At 43.4% G+C, this 16,169-nt stretch overlaps 1 protein-coding gene across 5 annotated transcripts in view; it reads left to right on the forward strand.

Moving 5' to 3' along the window:
* The window catches only part of TBC1D31 (TBC1 domain family member 31), a 65,213-nt gene extending 51,882 nt beyond the window's left edge, over positions 1-13,331 (forward strand). For 4 of the 5 annotated variants that reach the window (XM_014838046.3, XM_044743777.2, XM_014838049.3 and 1 more), the window contains 5 exons: positions 1,660-1,800; positions 3,432-3,626; positions 5,725-5,863; positions 11,152-11,247; positions 12,984-13,331. In XM_014838046.3, coding sequence (XP_014693532.3) covers positions 1,660-1,800; positions 3,432-3,626; positions 5,725-5,863; positions 11,152-11,247; positions 12,984-13,117 — 705 coding nt within the window. In that variant the 3' untranslated portion in view covers positions 13,118-13,331. The remainder of the gene's footprint in view (positions 1-1,659; positions 1,801-3,431; positions 3,627-5,724; positions 5,864-11,151; positions 11,248-12,983) is intronic. The other variant, XM_070481546.1, reaches the window with a different exon arrangement.
* Positions 13,332-16,169: the final 2,838 nt, after the last annotated feature.

Here is a 16,169-nt window from a genome sequence, read left to right on the forward strand (position 1 = left end):
GACATGTGTTTTCAGTTCTCTTAAATATTTACCTAGTAGTATAGGGTTCCAATTTCTCTGTACTCATGAACAATTGTTATTGTTGGTGTTTTTATGATTATAGCCATACTAGTGGGTGTGAAGTGGTATCCTGTGGTTTCAATTTGCATTTCCCTAATTACTAGTGATGTCAAGCATCTTTTCATGTGTTTATTGACCATTTTCCTGTCTTCTTTGGAGATCATGTGGTTCATGTCTATTCAAAGTATGGAGGACCATACTCTCTTGACTTTTAATATGTCATAGAATTTTTTGTTGAAAACTAGACATTTTAAGTAATAAAATATGGCAATTCTGGAATCAGATTCTCCTCTTCCCCCCACCCTGCAGGGTTTCTTGTTGTTTCTTTGCTTAGTGACTTTTCTGAATTAATTCTGTAAATTCTCTGTTCTTTGTTATTTGTAGCCACTGAAGTCTCTGGACAGAGGTTTTCTTAGATGCCTTGAACCAGTAAGGCCCTAGTCTTTGCTGGGGGCTCTGTGTGCATCACATTGGGGCTAACCCTCAGCACTCAGCTAGATAGTTTACAACTCTGTCTTAGATTTTACTTCCTGATGATGCAAAACCTCAATTCACCAGAGTTGAGAGCTTGGGACCTTCTCAGGTCTGAGCATTCACACAGCACTTGGCATGCGCGCAGCCCTAAACATGCACGCAGCCTTCTAGAGTCCCAGGAATCTGTCAGAGCTTTCAAAACCCGCTGTAGATGTCTAATTCCCCAGCTTTTCCTATAAGGCTTTTTGAGGAGCCTGTTGTTTGCTCTGTGACCCACTGCCTCAGGCAGCCAGGATATTCAACTGCTTCCTCTGATTGTCTCCAGGGAATAAGCTGTTAAAAGTAGACTAGTTCTCAGTCAGGTCAAATAAAGACAGCCTTGGTAGTGGGCTCTTCCAGAACCACCCGCCAGGTCAGCTGGTGACAGTTCTCAGGGAAAGGGAGTTTGAAGGAGCTCCAGCTCCATTTTGCCCCCTCCATTGGCCATCAGGCTGCTGGTTTTCAAGGCTAATGCAGAGCTGAGAGATGGGGAGGAATAGGAGTCGTGCAAGTTAAAAATGCCCGTCCAGGGTGGCGCAGCAGTTAAGTTCACACGTTCCGCTTCTCAGCGGCCTGGGGTTCGCCGGTTCAGATCCCGGGTGCAGACATGGCACCGCTTGGCAAAAGCCATGCTGTGACAGGCGTCCCACGTATAAAGTAGAGGAAGATGGGCATGGATGTTAGCTCAGGGCCAGTCTTCCTCAGCAAAAAGAGGATTGGCAGTACTTAGCTCAGGGCTAATCTTCCTCAAAAAAAAATAAAAAATGCTGTCCAGCTTGCCATTCTTAGCAGGTTTTAGCCGTTTTTATAAATAACTGCTCCCCAGATTGCTGTGAGCCTTCAGCTGATTTCCAGAGCCAGGAGAAAGCTTGTTTACCCAGTGTTCTCGTGCTGTTAGGAGGAGCGTGTACAGTTCCTTACTCTTATTTTCACTGATGTCACTGCTGTTTGCTTCTTACTTTGGAAGATGATTACGTTTTCTATTTGTGAGCATATTAGTATTCTGAAAAACGGTCGTTTTTGTGTTCTAACATTATATATAGATCGGTGATTTTTTTTTTTTTTACAAACGATTTTTTTTAACAGAATCTTAGTACAAGTCAAGAAGCTATTGCAAAAGAAATGAGAGAAGATGCAGATGCCTATAGACGAAAAGTGGATCTTGAAGAACACATGTTTCATAAACTGATGGAAACACATCAAACTCAGATCCAAAACACCCAGAAGGTAAAAATATGGTAAATTTAGCATATATGTATGGAGGGAGACCTTCCCATTTGTCATCCTTTTAAAAGAAGGAATTCAAAATTGAACTCTGTCAAGTTGAAGTTATTCATTTCTTTGCTTCAGTTATTAGAGTTCCTAGAATCTCACGTTCTTTTATTTATAGGTTACTTACTTCATTGACAGCCATATACACTTGTCTTTTATACTCTGAGACTTTTAAGACAAGAAAATACAAAGGAAAAGGTAACTTTATAAATTGTAGTGTCCCACCATGTCACGTCTCAGAAACTGTCCCTGAGGAGATCAGCTGCAAAACCTCAGGTCTCGGCCTGGCATACGAGCCAGCATTTCCAAAGGGGATTGTCTAGAGTATTAGTGTCGGCGAAAATAGTCCATAACCAATCTATAAATGAAAATTGGGGTGAGTTTATTCTGAGCCAAATGTGAGGACCATAGAGCCCGGGGCCTGCCTTCTGCAAGGAAGGTGTACAGAGTGGTTATATACCCTCAAAGAGCATGTTTCACAGGGTTGGAATGCCTCTGTTACAGCAGTCACGAGGCTGCTCTGTCGGCACAGCAACTGATGGACACAGCAGGTCTCAGTGGACACAGCAGGGTGGTAGGTCTGTTGTCTCGAGCTGGGTGATCACAGGGGAGCGCAGCAATCAGTTCCAAGCATGAGGAGAGATGCTTATCCTTAAAGAAATGCCAGTGTGGGAAGTTGCATCTTTATCTTAAGGCCATTTGATCTTGTCTTTGGGACATAGCAAATGCTTAAAGCAGATACACAACGCATGCTCAACGGCCATGTCAGGCCCTTTTGGAAAAACAAGGTCAGGCCGAATTAGGTTTATACCAAATGGCTTCCTCATATACTCCAGTGTATCCTATTGTTTGCCATTTATTTGTCATTAGTAACTATTTATTATTCAATAAAATAGGGGATGGCAAATAAGTATTAGAAATACTGTCTTAAAGTTAGGTTTTTTCATGCCAAGTTTGAAGATATAGTACATTATGAATCTTTAAGAAAATTTCCTAAACTTATGTTATAGAATTTCTTGTGGAGTACCCTTTCAGGACTGCTGGCTTAAATGGACTGAAATAGAATTTGAGATCATCAAGAAAGAACTTTCTCTATTATCCTTTTAACGAAATGTTACATGGGTCTGTGGCAGGGCCTGGCCCTGGTCCAAAACCCAGGGATAGTGTAAGGTTTCGTACCTTCTGTTCTGCAAAATCCCTTGGCTGCGCCCTCTGGAATATCGCACCATTTTTTTTTCCTCATAGGCTTTTGTCCAGTCTGTAAGAGTGGACTCTTCTGATTCCTTTTCAAAGGGCTGAAACATGGAGGTATTTAATCCCACCCGTCCGTTAGCCTAGCCTGGAAGACCTCAGCCTCGGCTCTGCCTTAGAATCACCTCAAGAGCCTTCTACAAGTACCTGCATCCAGCCACCCCAGAGATTGATTTAACTGCTTTGTGCTGGGGCCTGGACATCAGTTTGTTTTAAACACTGAGTTGATTCTAATATACAACCAAGGCTGAACAGCTGCCCTAGACTCTTGAATACGTTGAATGGATAAACCATAATTTTCTATAGTCTGACCTTGTTTCTGAAATTTTTCTTAGTTAATTGAAGAAAATTTGGCAAAAGCTGAACAAGCATGTCTGAATACTGACTGGCGAATTCAAGCTTTACGTAAGCAAAGAAGTGGTGATCTACAGCGAAATGAGTGTTACCAGGAAATGGCCAAACTCCTTCAGAAAAACAGAAGGAAAGAAATAGAAGTATTAAATGCATTGAGCGAGGAGGAAGCTAAAAAGGTAAGAATGGTGTGGTAAACTTATTAACCATTTAAATTTTGGAATATTACATATCAAATGACAAAAGCACCACACCAAATAATTTTTGTTGGAAAAGATCTTAAAGATGATCTCATTTTAATAGATGTTGCGCAAAGACGACATCCAATGTTTTATATGTAGCTGCTGGTAACAAAACCAAAATAACAGTGACTATGAGACAGACAGAAGTGTTTTTCTTTTTCGTATGAAAGAAGTCTGGAGGTGGGCAGTCCTTGGTATCCTGGCTCCCAGGTCGTCAGGGAAGCTGCCTTCTCCAGCCTTTCCACCGGCTTCCTGGTGTATGTCTTCCATTCTCAAGGCTGCCTTACCATCCAAGATGACTGGAGTTCCAGCTATCACATCTACGTTCCATTCAGCAGGAGGAATATAGGACAGAAGTGCAAAAGGTCTCACCTCCCAGCCAAGACAATTCCTTTTTTACTCTTTTCTGGAAATCCCACATTTCTAGCCGCATTTGATTGCAAAGGATATTGGGAAATATAGTATCTTTAGCAGGGAACATTATCATGTCAAATAAAATTAGAATTCCATTCTAAAGAAGAATCAAAGAATGGATTTGAGGAGGCAGCTTGAATATTCGTCACACACGTGTTACCTTTGGGTTGATCCTCCCCTCAGCTCCGGGCTCCCTGCTCTGTAGACATTGCAGACACAGTGCCCTTCCCTGAGGACGCTGACGGGCTGGGGAGAGATCAGGAACGAGGCAGCTGGCTTCAGTCCCTTCCTGTTTCTGCTGCTCCATCATAACGTCTATTCTGAAAGCTTTCCATCGTGTATGTTCTTCAAGTTGCTATTCCAGATTCACTTTCCTCCGACCTCACCGCAGGGGCGTGGGCCCCTAGCTGACGGCCCTTCCACCAAGGACAGGGAGGGGCGGGAGGGATGCCCGGGTCACTGAGGCTCTCCTCCTCGGGAAGCTGTGGTGGAGCCCACTTAACTTCAAGGCAAGGCTTGCTGACTCGAGGGCACGAGTGGGTAAGAGCAGGTGTTGGGTCAGCCCCGTGGCTGAGTAGTTAAGTTCGAGTGCTTTGCTTCGGTGGCCCAGGGTTTCGCCAGTTCAAATCCTGGGCACAGACGTGGCACAGCTCATCAAGCCATGCTGAGGCAGCGTCCCACATGCCACAACTAGAAGGACCCACAACTAAAATATACAACTATGTACTGGGGGGCTTTGGGAGAAAAAGGAAAAATAAAATCTTAAAAAAAACAGAGCAGGTGCTGCTCTCCTCGGTGAAGTGGTCCATGTGAGCAGCCTGAGAGTCACAGGCACCGCCCAGGCTCTGCAGGGACAGGTGCTTCTCTGTGTCTGGTGTCCTGGCTTCTAGAGCTGGCTGGCGACTCTGTGGCCTTGGAACATCACTCAAACTCAGTCTCCTCGTCAGGAACCTGAAAGGGATGGACCTTGATGGTCCTTCCCGGCCTTAATGGTTCCTTTAGGTATTTTTGTAATTTAATGCATATTTAATACATTAGCATTTCTATAACATAAAAATTATATGTGTGTTTGCATATAAAAGCTGTAGCATCTCTAGAACATTGGTAAACTTAAGGTGTTATATAGTATTTTAAATTTATAATTTTAGTACTCTTTGAGCTAATTTAAGATAATCGTTTTCTCACTTCAGAAAGAAGAAGGTGGGGGCTAATGGAGATCACACGGCTTCCCTGTAGTCATCGTCGCAAGAATTCAGTCTCTGAATTTTGTAGACTTTAAAGGCATAGCGTTCAAATTAAATAAAACAATTGCCATTAATTTAAAAACTAGCTTAATCCCATAAGAGTTGAGATTTGAAATGGGTTGGAATGGATTATTTCGATGACACTTGTTTGCACGTGGCGCCTGAGGTACTGAGGGTCCGTCAGGAGTGCCTCTACATTCGAGGCCCTGCGGCAGCCCTGGGCCCAGGCACCCAGGTCGCCCTAATTCCACATGGCTGCTGCGTGCCTGGGGCATCCACGAGGAGGCGGAGGGGAGGAAACAGGCTCATTCCTCTGCAGGAGCTTGTATTAGCACAGTTTTTATGTGATTTTTTTTTTTTCACTTATTTGTATTTAGTGGGAGGAAGCCAAAGAAAAAGACTTCCATTTGAAATCGGAAAGGAAGGTTTCTGCCCTTTCAGACGCATCTAGAAAGTGGTTTCTAGAGAAGGAGATAAGTGACGCTGTGGAACATGCTGAGCATCCGCATGGTAAAGGTGAGTGTCTGAAGTGCCTCTCTCCCTCTTCATGCTGTCACAGGCTCATCTCATGTGACCTGCTATCGTGGATAAGTCCTTGAGGTATATTGTGGCACTGGTATTCAAATTATTGCTCAGCCAAAAGGTAATCACTAGTCACCATTTTTTTGGTCAAAAAGAGTGAGAAAAAGCTGAGGAAATGGGGCTGTTAAAAAAACAGCTCCAGTCAAGAAAAAGTTCTCAACCATCCTGTAGGACTGTCTTTTATTCCATGGTTCCTTGGCATTCCCTTAATGTGTTAGAATATGTTTTGTTCCGAAAGTGCTATTTCTAGTTCATTTTAGTAAAAATTTGTGCTTTGCCAATAGCTGGTCCTCAGAACAATAGAGTATTAAAGTAGCACAAGGAAACTTCTTGTAAGATCGAACCAAACGTTAGGTTTTGGTTCAGGGCTTACAGTGGCATCAGCTGAAAAATCAGAATTACAATTTAAAATTCTAAAATAGAGTACAGATACAGGGAACTTTTATTTTACTGTAGTTTGTATTGTTTTGGTCTTTGTAATGTATATCTGTTGCTTTTTTTAGTAACAGCCTTGTTGATAGATAATTCACATGGCATACCATTCACCTGTTTAAAGTGTACAGTTCAATGGTATTGTGTTACCATATATTAAAAAATAGATTGAGTTGTGCAGCCATCACCACAATCCATTTTAGAACATTTTCAGCACCCCAGAATAAATGCCATACCTCTTTGCAATCATTCCCCATTTCCCATCACCTGCCCCCAGCCCCTGGCCACCACTAATCTCCTTCCTGTCTCTATAGATTTGCCTCCTCAGGAAATTTCGTATAAATGGAATCATACAGTCTCTGGCCTTTAGTGTCTGACTTATTTCACCTAGCATGTTTGGAGGTTCACCCATGTTGTAGCGTATATCAATGCTTTCGTTCCTCCTTATTGCTGAATAATATTCCACTGTGTGGACGGTCCACATTTTATATATCCATTCATCAGTTGATGGACATTTGGGTTGAGTCCACTTTGTGGCTTTTGTGAATGATGCTGCTATGTGCATGACTCTTATAATTCACAAATTTGAAAAGTAAAAATATATATTTGAAGCTGTCATCATATAATTGTCTACTTTTGAAACCCCTCATTATTTCTCATACGTTAGATTTAGGTCCAAAATAGCACCCAGAGCACTTGAGGGGACTAGGGAGTGGAATGTCACTCTTTGCACAAATTAGCTATTTAAAACTGGCTTATGAAAGATACTGCTGGAGCTGCCCCTTCTCCCCAGCCCTCTCACACTTACCCCTGCTTTGGAAAGAAACAAACCTGGAGGCTTTTAGAGAACCTGTGGATTTAGAAATTGAAAAGAGGAAGAAACTGCAAAAAAATTCCCTCGTCAGTCTTCCTACTTGTCGGCCCCTCTGCCTCCGTGATGTCTTCCCACCGTGCTACCTAAAGTTTTTAACTTTCCTAAATTTCACCTAAAATTGGTTAATAATCATCCATTTTTCAAAAGGCAAAATGTAAGGATTTGTCATTTTCTTAATTAGTGTGTATAAATTAAACCAGAGTCATTTAGTCCTGGAACCAGGAGATAATCAGCTCTAACTAGGAGGATGACCTTTTGGCTGGAGGTGCTCGGTGCTGGTTTGTCACTCAGAGCCTGGAAGGGAGGCACCAGGAGCTAGGAAGCAGACAGGCATGTGCCAACAGCAGGGCACTTACGTAAAACTCGCCCAGTGTCAAATCTTTACTAGCAATGGAGAAGAAATTCTTATTCTCTTCCAGAAAACAGAACCTTCTGGACATTGTGAATGGCCCTTGCTGCTCCTAAAATCCGAGGTCCAAAAAACTTAAATTGTAGCTGAATAGCTATGTCTTATAAAGTAATATTAGTCCAGATTTTTAACTGAGCAAAGGATTTGAATAGACAGTTCTGCAGAGAAGATATACACATGGCCAATACACACATAAAAAGATGTTCAACTTCATTAGTCATTAAGGAAATACAAATCAAAACCAAATAACAAAACAATTAAAAAATTTTTTTAAAACACAGTGAGATACCACTTCATACCCGCTAGTGGACTATAATCAAACAGGAGCAAGTGTTGGTGAGGATCAGAGAAACTGGATCCGTGCCAGTGGGAGTGTAAAATGGTGCAGCCACTTTGGGAAACAGTTTGGCAGTTCCTCCAAGGGTTAAACATAGAGTGACTACATGACCCAGCAGTTCCCCTCCAAGGTATATACACAGGAGATTCAAAAATATGTCCTCACAAAAACTTGTGATGACGTTCATAGTACCATTATTCGTAATAGCCAAAAAGTAGAAACAAGCCAAGTATCTATCAAATGAGTGGATCAGCGAAATATGGCCGATCTGTACAGTGGAATCTTATTTAGTAACAAAAAGGAATTAAGTACCGATTCATACTACAAAATGCATGAACCTTAAAAACCTTTTGCTAAGATAAAGAAGCTAGACAGAAAAGGCAACGCGTCATACGATTCCTTTCATATGAAATGTCCAGAATAGGCAAATCTGTAGAGTCAGAAAGTAGATTAGTGGTTGCTGGGGGTTTGGTGGGTGACTGCTAATGAGTATGGCGTTTCTTTTTGAAAATGTTTTTTGAAAATGTTCTAGAATTAGTGGTGATGTGGCACAACTCTGAATATACCACAAACACTGACTCGTACACTTCAAAAGAGTGAATTTTATGGAATGTGACTTGTATCTCAATGAAAATGTTATTTTAAAAAAAAATACATTAGTAAATGTTGTGGCACCATTGCCCCAGGTTTTTAAACTACTGGGCCTTGAAAAAAGGGGAGGGCTTAGAGCAGTGGGGAGGACGTGTCAGAGGGAGAATTTCACGGTAGGTGCAGCAGCCGAAAGTGGATGACAGGAGTCCTGGGCCCAAGTCCCACCTTTATGGCAGATGAACACAAGAGCTTAAATCAACTTAGCGAGTCACTAAGCTGTGCTCTCTGGTTAGTTTATTTAACTACTTGCCTTCATTCATTTGAATTTATTCAGAAATACGTACTGGTCTTCAGTTTTCTCATTTGTAAAATGAGAAGATTATAGACTAGGTGATCTTTAATTTTGTTACAGTTCTAACATTATATTACACTTTCTAACAATTTGTGGCTTGTGGGCCTCTCTGAGAATCTCCCCCAGAAACATGCACATAAACATATACAGAAAAATTTTCCCGTATAATTTCTGTGGATTCACCAACCAAGAGCCTCCACGAACTTTGCTTGTGTGTGATAGAACTTGAAGGTAATTGATCAACAGCAGGCAGCTGCCTGTCGTGGTGATAGAGGTTAGGGCAACTGGAGCAGAGTGACCATACAAGGATGGATATAGGTGCCATTGGAGAAGGTAAGTACAGGGACCGGAAGTGCCAGGCCCAGGAACTGGGCCCCATCCCGTGTGCCAGCCTGGCTGCAGAGCAGAAGGAACTGTGAAGAACCCTGGCATAGGGCTCGCCGCCTGGGTAAGGAAAAAGAAGGAAATGTGCCCTTTTGTTCCTTTTGAATTTTATGGTTCATGTAATGCCAATTGAGTAAATAAAGACTAATTTAAAATAAGACTCACCTTTGGGGCTTTAAAATACGTACATTAAGAAAAACAAGTTGCAGTTCAAAAAGTATAGGAGAAGAACTCACTTTTTACTTTACTTATGTGTTCAAATCTGTTACAATTAGCTTTGGGGTTTTTTGTAAATTACAGATTTTTTTTAAACCTACGTGTATTCAGGACCTCACCAACGGTGATTTAATTCGGCAGATCTAGGGTGAAAGCTAGGAAGCTGGATTTTTGTTTTAAGGTTTCACAGGGGGATCTGCTCACAGTGTGTGAAATGTTGCTGTAGGCAAAAGGAACTGTTAGCTGTTTGAACAGAGGACATTCACAACATGGCCCTTTGGGAAGATGAGCTAACCAGCCGTGGCAGAATGGATTTGGGAGGACCAGTGAGAGGCAAGGACCTCTGAGGGCTTAGGTTTGGAAGGATCCAGTATCTGGTCTGTGAATCATCTCTGCACCACTGGGATAGTGGTCCTCCGGCCTGTGCCAGAATACTTACTGAACTGCAGGGCTCATTCCTTATTCCCTACTCTGCCAGTATTTCATTTAAAGGTTACTCCTTCCTCATGTAAAGTTGAATCTGGTTTTGTTTTTGTTTTGTTTTACTGGTTTTTTGTAAATTCTCTCACTAGACACTGTTCTCTGGAGCAATGCAGATTACATTTACTATCTCTGCCACATACATGGCAGCCCCTCAAATATTTGAAGATGACCCCTTTTTTTTCTTTTTGCTGAGGAAGATTGGCCCTGAGCTAACATCTTCCACGAGTCTTCCTCTTTTTGTAGTGAGTTGCCACCACAGCATGGCCACTAACAGACAAGTGGTATAGGTCCACGCCCAGGAACTGAACCCCGGCCATGAAGCCAAGTGTGCCAAATTTAACCACTAGGCCACTGGGGCTGGCCCTTGAAAATGAGTCATATTTCATTCTCCTACACCAGTTCAAATTAGTCATTTGGTAACTAGGCACATTGTCTTAATGACTTTGAGCTAAAACTATGAGTTAAAACCTTTAGCTGAAGCTCTTGAGACCAGGTAAAAGCATTTTAATAACCCATGCAACCCCAGCAGTCTGGGCCAGGCTCCTGGTGGCTTGGGCCCAAGGGATGGGAGTAGAAAGGAAGGGACGACGCTGGGATGAAAAATCAAGAAGACCTTGTGTCTTATTGGATGCAAAGCTGTAGGAGTTGGGAACCGTGGAAACACAGCTGAAGGGGGAGTAGAAATTTTGAGATGAGGCGCGTGGTTAGTTGGCCCAGTGAGGTGCTGGCACACGGCCGTGCTTCTCGCTCTCGGTTTCAGTTCGCCTTGCCTGTGGCTGGCTCTGCGCGGGGCCCTGCCTGCTTTAAAGCGGCGCTTCTCGTCAGGGGCTTGCTGGTCAGCTCACAATCTTCCAGCAGATATTTGGGATCTCTGTCCTAATGTATGTTTTTTTGGATTGTTTATTTGTTGGCTTTTTGTTTTAATTAAGGATGTTTTGAAAGTATTTTACCAAAACTTCAGCTCAGCTCTTAATTCTCACTGACTGCATTTGCCTTCCTTTTGAGTGGTGACAGTTTCTTCTCAGAACAGAAAAGTAAGAGGCTTTTGATCCTTGGCCATTTTAATGACTAGGGAGCACTTGGAATTAATAAAGGCTTTCTACCCACTCTCAGACATCCTGTTTGTTCCTCACTTTTATAACAGTAGTGCCCAGATGCCAAAATGAGCAGGTCGCCTCAAGCTGTTTTCCTGCAACCTCCCAATCAAGTGACATTTCTGAGATGGATTCCTCAACACGGAGTAAGTTGATAAGCAAGAAAGATTCCTTCTATCTTTTAAAAGTTAGCAATATTTAAGCAAGACTGTGGCTTAAATTGTATTTATGTCACACTGAGGCCATTTTCCCAAGGCATTGATAATGAAAATCCTAATATGGAGGCAGCAAGATTCTCAAATTTCCAGCTGGGGAAAAACTAGGTCAGATGGAACCCCAAGTAGAGAAAGTTTGCCCGACGTCGCCAGTGCTCCTCTGTTGCTTCAGCACCAGCCCTGCGGCCCGAAAACGTTGGAGGCTCCAGCAGAAGCCTGTAACTAAGTAAATTAATGATGCTCATAACTACTTTTTACATTCTTGTGAAAAGAAAACCTCAGCATTATTTTTCAAAGCTACTACTAATACTTGAATTTTCCTGACTCTGTTCTGGGCTGGGCTCCGTTGAAAACTGGTGCCTGCTATGGGCACGGATGGACCGAGCACTGGGCCAGCCGAGGCAGAACCGCTGAGGGCAGGTGGCTTCCTGCTGACGCCTGGACTTTTGGTCCTTTGACTTGGTTTCCCGGAGGTTTTGTTTATTTCTGGAAGGGACGAAGTGGAAACGTCTTACGGAAATGTAGTCACAGCTTTAGCCCTTACAGTAGCTAACGATTTCCCACGAAAGTCTTGGATTTGTTTTTAAAAGGTGGGGAAGGAAAGAAGCTCTGTTAAACTTTATTTCCAACAACTTTTTCAATAAAACTGTTGTATAAATCAATCAGAATTTAACGAGGTCTTTGAGTTCTTTTAGAAAGACAAAGTTTATACGATGTCCCCTAAGACTAGTTTTATAAGAAATACACTTAATAGCAAGTCCACTGAGGTTCCAGCATTGTGTAAAATATTGTTGCTAATTCATACTTTTATATGCATCTATAAATTCTGTGTCAGAATATGAATTAAACAAAATCGTCTGTAAGTCAAATGAGAGTACAGGAGCTTCTCAACTGTCCTCTACTCTGACATGGCAGAGCCTCACTTTTTAACTAGATAATTCCAAATTTGAAAATCAAGCTGAGGACATTTGGTAAGTTTGGTTATTGGACAACAAAACAAAAAAGCATAAAAGTTGTAGTCCTTTGGGGGGGAAATAGTTTTCAGAAGTCAAAACTGTTTGAATTTGTAGAACTAAGTTTCAGAGAAGTGTATTTTTGAGTTGGTTTTTTTTTTCCCGAATTCCAGTATTTACCAGCCCCTCTAAATCAGTACGGGATGGCAGTTATGCTTGGACACACTGTAATATTTTCACTTTGATTCTGGATTCTTCTTGTGTTACTACTAAGAAAAGCATTTGATTTACTTATTTTTAATCATTGGGAAGTGGTCATGGTATACATTCTGCAGTGTTAATTTGGGCGACTTGGAATGCCTTTTCTCACTTCCATTAAGCATCATAGTAAGGAAACTTACTGTTGCAAAGAATTTAAATTCTCTCTTAAACAAGCTTTGTTCCTAATTTAAAAGACTGTCTGTATCCCCCAAAGAAAAAAAGTGCTAAATAACCAAAAGTAGGTAAGTTCCCTGATAGCATTCATGCAATTTAACAAATGTTTGGCCTGTAAATGGAACCACATAGGGCCAGTAATATGTTAGACTTTTTTTGTTTAAGAAATTTGGTTTTTAGAATATTCATTTAATTATTGATTTTTTTTACCTTTAAATGCTGTATCATTGCTACCATCAGAAAATCAAACTATTAGTAATTTTAAGTTTTGTTTCCAAGTTTCTTTAAGTCAAAGAAGAGTACAGTGGGATGGCGTGGAACGGGACCTGATGGAGAGAGTGAGAAATCTTCGCCAGAGACTCACGGCCCGGGCACGCCACGGGTATCAGACGCCTCACCTTTTGGCTGCGTAGGAGGCTTGTCACCCTGAGATAGTCAAAGAGAGAGAGACCTATTTTGCAATCAGTGACACTGATTTTTAGATTATTTATTGTAAATTCCTATAGAGATCGGCCTTTTGTATAGAAAAATGTGCATATAAAAATTATGTGTTCTATTTAATTCTGATGCTTTTTGGCTTGTAAATGGCTTCTTGTACTTTCCACAATAAAAAAATGTTTGAAGCCACTGGCACATGGGTTCGGTTTTCTCAGGTTGCACGGAGCAGCGTGAACCTCAGTGACTTTAGTTGATGGGGGTTCCCTTTTAGAGAGAAGCAGCAAGATAAGAGCAGGGAGCCGTCTCCACAGTGGCCGCCCAGCACTGAGAGGACCGCAGCAGCTCCAGGGCGCCCCAGCGGGGAGCGGCTGGAGTCCCAGCCCTGCGCGCCCAGCAGGGGGATCTCCTCTTTGCCAGTGATCCCATTGGCATCTCTGCCTCCGCGTCTCCAGCCTCTCGTACCCTCTGCCTGCTGCTCCCGACAGCACTGACCACTGTCCCCTCTTAGCTCCACGACAGGGCTGTTCATGACTTCCTCATCTTGGGCAAATCACTTCTCAGCGCATTTTTAGAAGGAGGGTAGAAATAGCTCGTGGACTTGATGTGAGGGTTGAAGAAGATAATGTACGTAAAGCCCCGGGTACCATGCCGGCTGGTAAGTGTGCAGTCCATGGTTGTAATTCTGTTTTCTGGGGTCACAGAGCATAATTGTACGGTAGGCCAGACAATTTCAGTCAGCAGAGCGCTTTCTGTTGTGCAAGAGGCCAAGTCCTAAAATAAGGTCCCGGCACTGTGCGAGGCGCCGTTGCCCGAGAACGCTCCCCTCAGCCTGCTTTTCTGTTTGTTTGCAGGCAGTTACAGCAGGCTTCGTGGGCCAGGTGGGTGCGTTTGGCAACAGGAAGTCACTGGATATATACAATACGTAGGGTATGATGGGAACTTGGGTGACCGAGAAATTGCTTGTGCACCCAAAAGCATTCAAGTTCTAAAATATTGTGATTCTGCCCGCCGGAATCAGCTGTACATTGCCAGTTTTTGACCTCTGCTTCAGGTCTTCTTTCACTAGAATTTATACCTGCTCAGAGTGGTTTTGCAGCTTCACACACACACACACACCCTGCTTTTATAGTATTACAGTATTTCATTTGTAAAAAGTTTCTATTCGCGGCCGGCCTGGTGGCGCAGTGGTTAAGTTCGCACATTCTGCTTCTCGGCAGCCCGGGGTTCACCAGTTCAGATCCCAGGTGCGGACATGGCACCACTTGGCACGCCATGCTGTGGTAGGTGTTCCATATAGAAAGTAGAGGAAGATGGGCACGGATGTGAGCTCAGGGCCAGTCTTCCTCAGAAAAAAAGAGGAGGATTGGCAGTAGTTAGCTCAGGGCTAATCTTCCTCAAAAAAAAAAAAGTTTCTATTCATCCAGTGAAAGCGAGTTATGCATCCTCTCAACCAAATGTGGAAGTTCTTTTTATCACATTTTTTCAATTTTCTCTGAGCCTGCCAGTCTCCCAATAATGATCTTGATAAAGTCACTGCCTTGGCACATTTCACATACTTGGCTGAATCTCTTCAGTCATATGTACTTGGCTAGCATTTCAAAGGTTATCACATTTAATGAAATATATGAAATACATTTCTGATTATCTCTTCCTGCTTCGTGGCATTATATCCTCAACCTTACCCCAATTTCTTTATGATGTAAGTTCTCTAGGAATTGAATAAAGTTTGAGCTTGGCTAAAACTCTCCCCACACTGGCTACATTCGAAAAGCTTCTCTCCAGGCTCCTTTGAGTTTGTTAAAGCAGAGCCATTCCTAAAGGCCTTTTCCTATTTGTTACATCCTTGCGGTTTCTCTCCCGTACAATGCTGGGTGAACGTGGGGCTTCAGCTAAATCCCTCTCCACAACGACACACTTAGAGAGTTCCTCCCAGTATTTATTGAGTGGTGTTGAGTGAATAAGCTGTTAACTTGGTTAAAGGCCTGTGCACAGTTATTGTATTCATTCGGGTTTTCCTCTGGTATGCACTCTCTGATGTTGAGCCGGATTTGAGCATTTGCTGAAGGCCCGTCCACATGTTGACCATGGTTCCATGTTGACCGTTACAGAGTCGTGACTACGAGGACTGCCAAAGGCTTAATAGCATGGGAGCATTAAGCACAGATTCTGGACATACTGTTTAATCTCTTACCAGTCTGGGTCCTATGGAGGGACAAACCACATGATATTTCAACGGGAAAAGTTTAATATAAAGAGTTACTCAACTATGATTGGGGAGTAACTATAAAGATGTAGAGAGAATTCAAGGGTGCCTAGGACTGAGGGAGAGCACCCAGGAGGGACAGAGCGGGAAGGGAGGCCCCTCCCTCCCCAGGCTCAGGTGCAGCCCTCGTAGGGGGAGGTGCGGTTGCAGAGTGCTGCATAAGGGAGAGGTTGCTGGGTGCCCAGGCAGCAGGAAGGAAGACTGGGGTGCAGGCAATTCGAGGCTCCTGGGTGACAGCATACAGAGACTCTGCATCAGGACCTCGAGTGATGTCAGCGTGGCGTGTGGCCTGGTCTGTGCACTGTCCAGCACGGTCCATGTCGAGAGGGCCATGGGAAACCCCTCTCTGCAGCACAAGCAAACCAAGGCTGGAGGCAGGTGCTCAGAGCGAGTCAGGGCGCCGCTGCTGGCGCTGTCCCCGTTGGGAGGACTGCAGCAAAGTGGTCATCGGGCTGGGGCTGTGGAGTCACTAAGAGATTGTGCACTCTGGGCACGTGGCCGGGGCAGAGCACCACTGAAGGTCCTCACACACACACACTGCTGACGGACCGTGAAGCACGAGCAAGGATAAGCGCCACAGCACATTGCAGCTAGGAAGAGCAGCCCATTCCTGCTGCCGCGTCCTCCAGCGCCCTCTACTGACAGCTCCAGCTCGTGCACACTGTAAGGAGAAACGCCCGAGTCCAGTCCCTTACCGCAGAGCGGGCGCTAAGAGGGCGTTTGGAGCCGAGAGGCAGGAAGTTGATAACTGGCACACTCGTGCA

The sequence above is a fragment of the Equus asinus genome, chromosome 12, assembly GCF_041296235.1.
Source record: "Equus asinus isolate D_3611 breed Donkey chromosome 12, EquAss-T2T_v2, whole genome shotgun sequence".
NCBI lineage: Eukaryota > Metazoa > Chordata > Mammalia > Perissodactyla > Equidae > Equus > Equus asinus.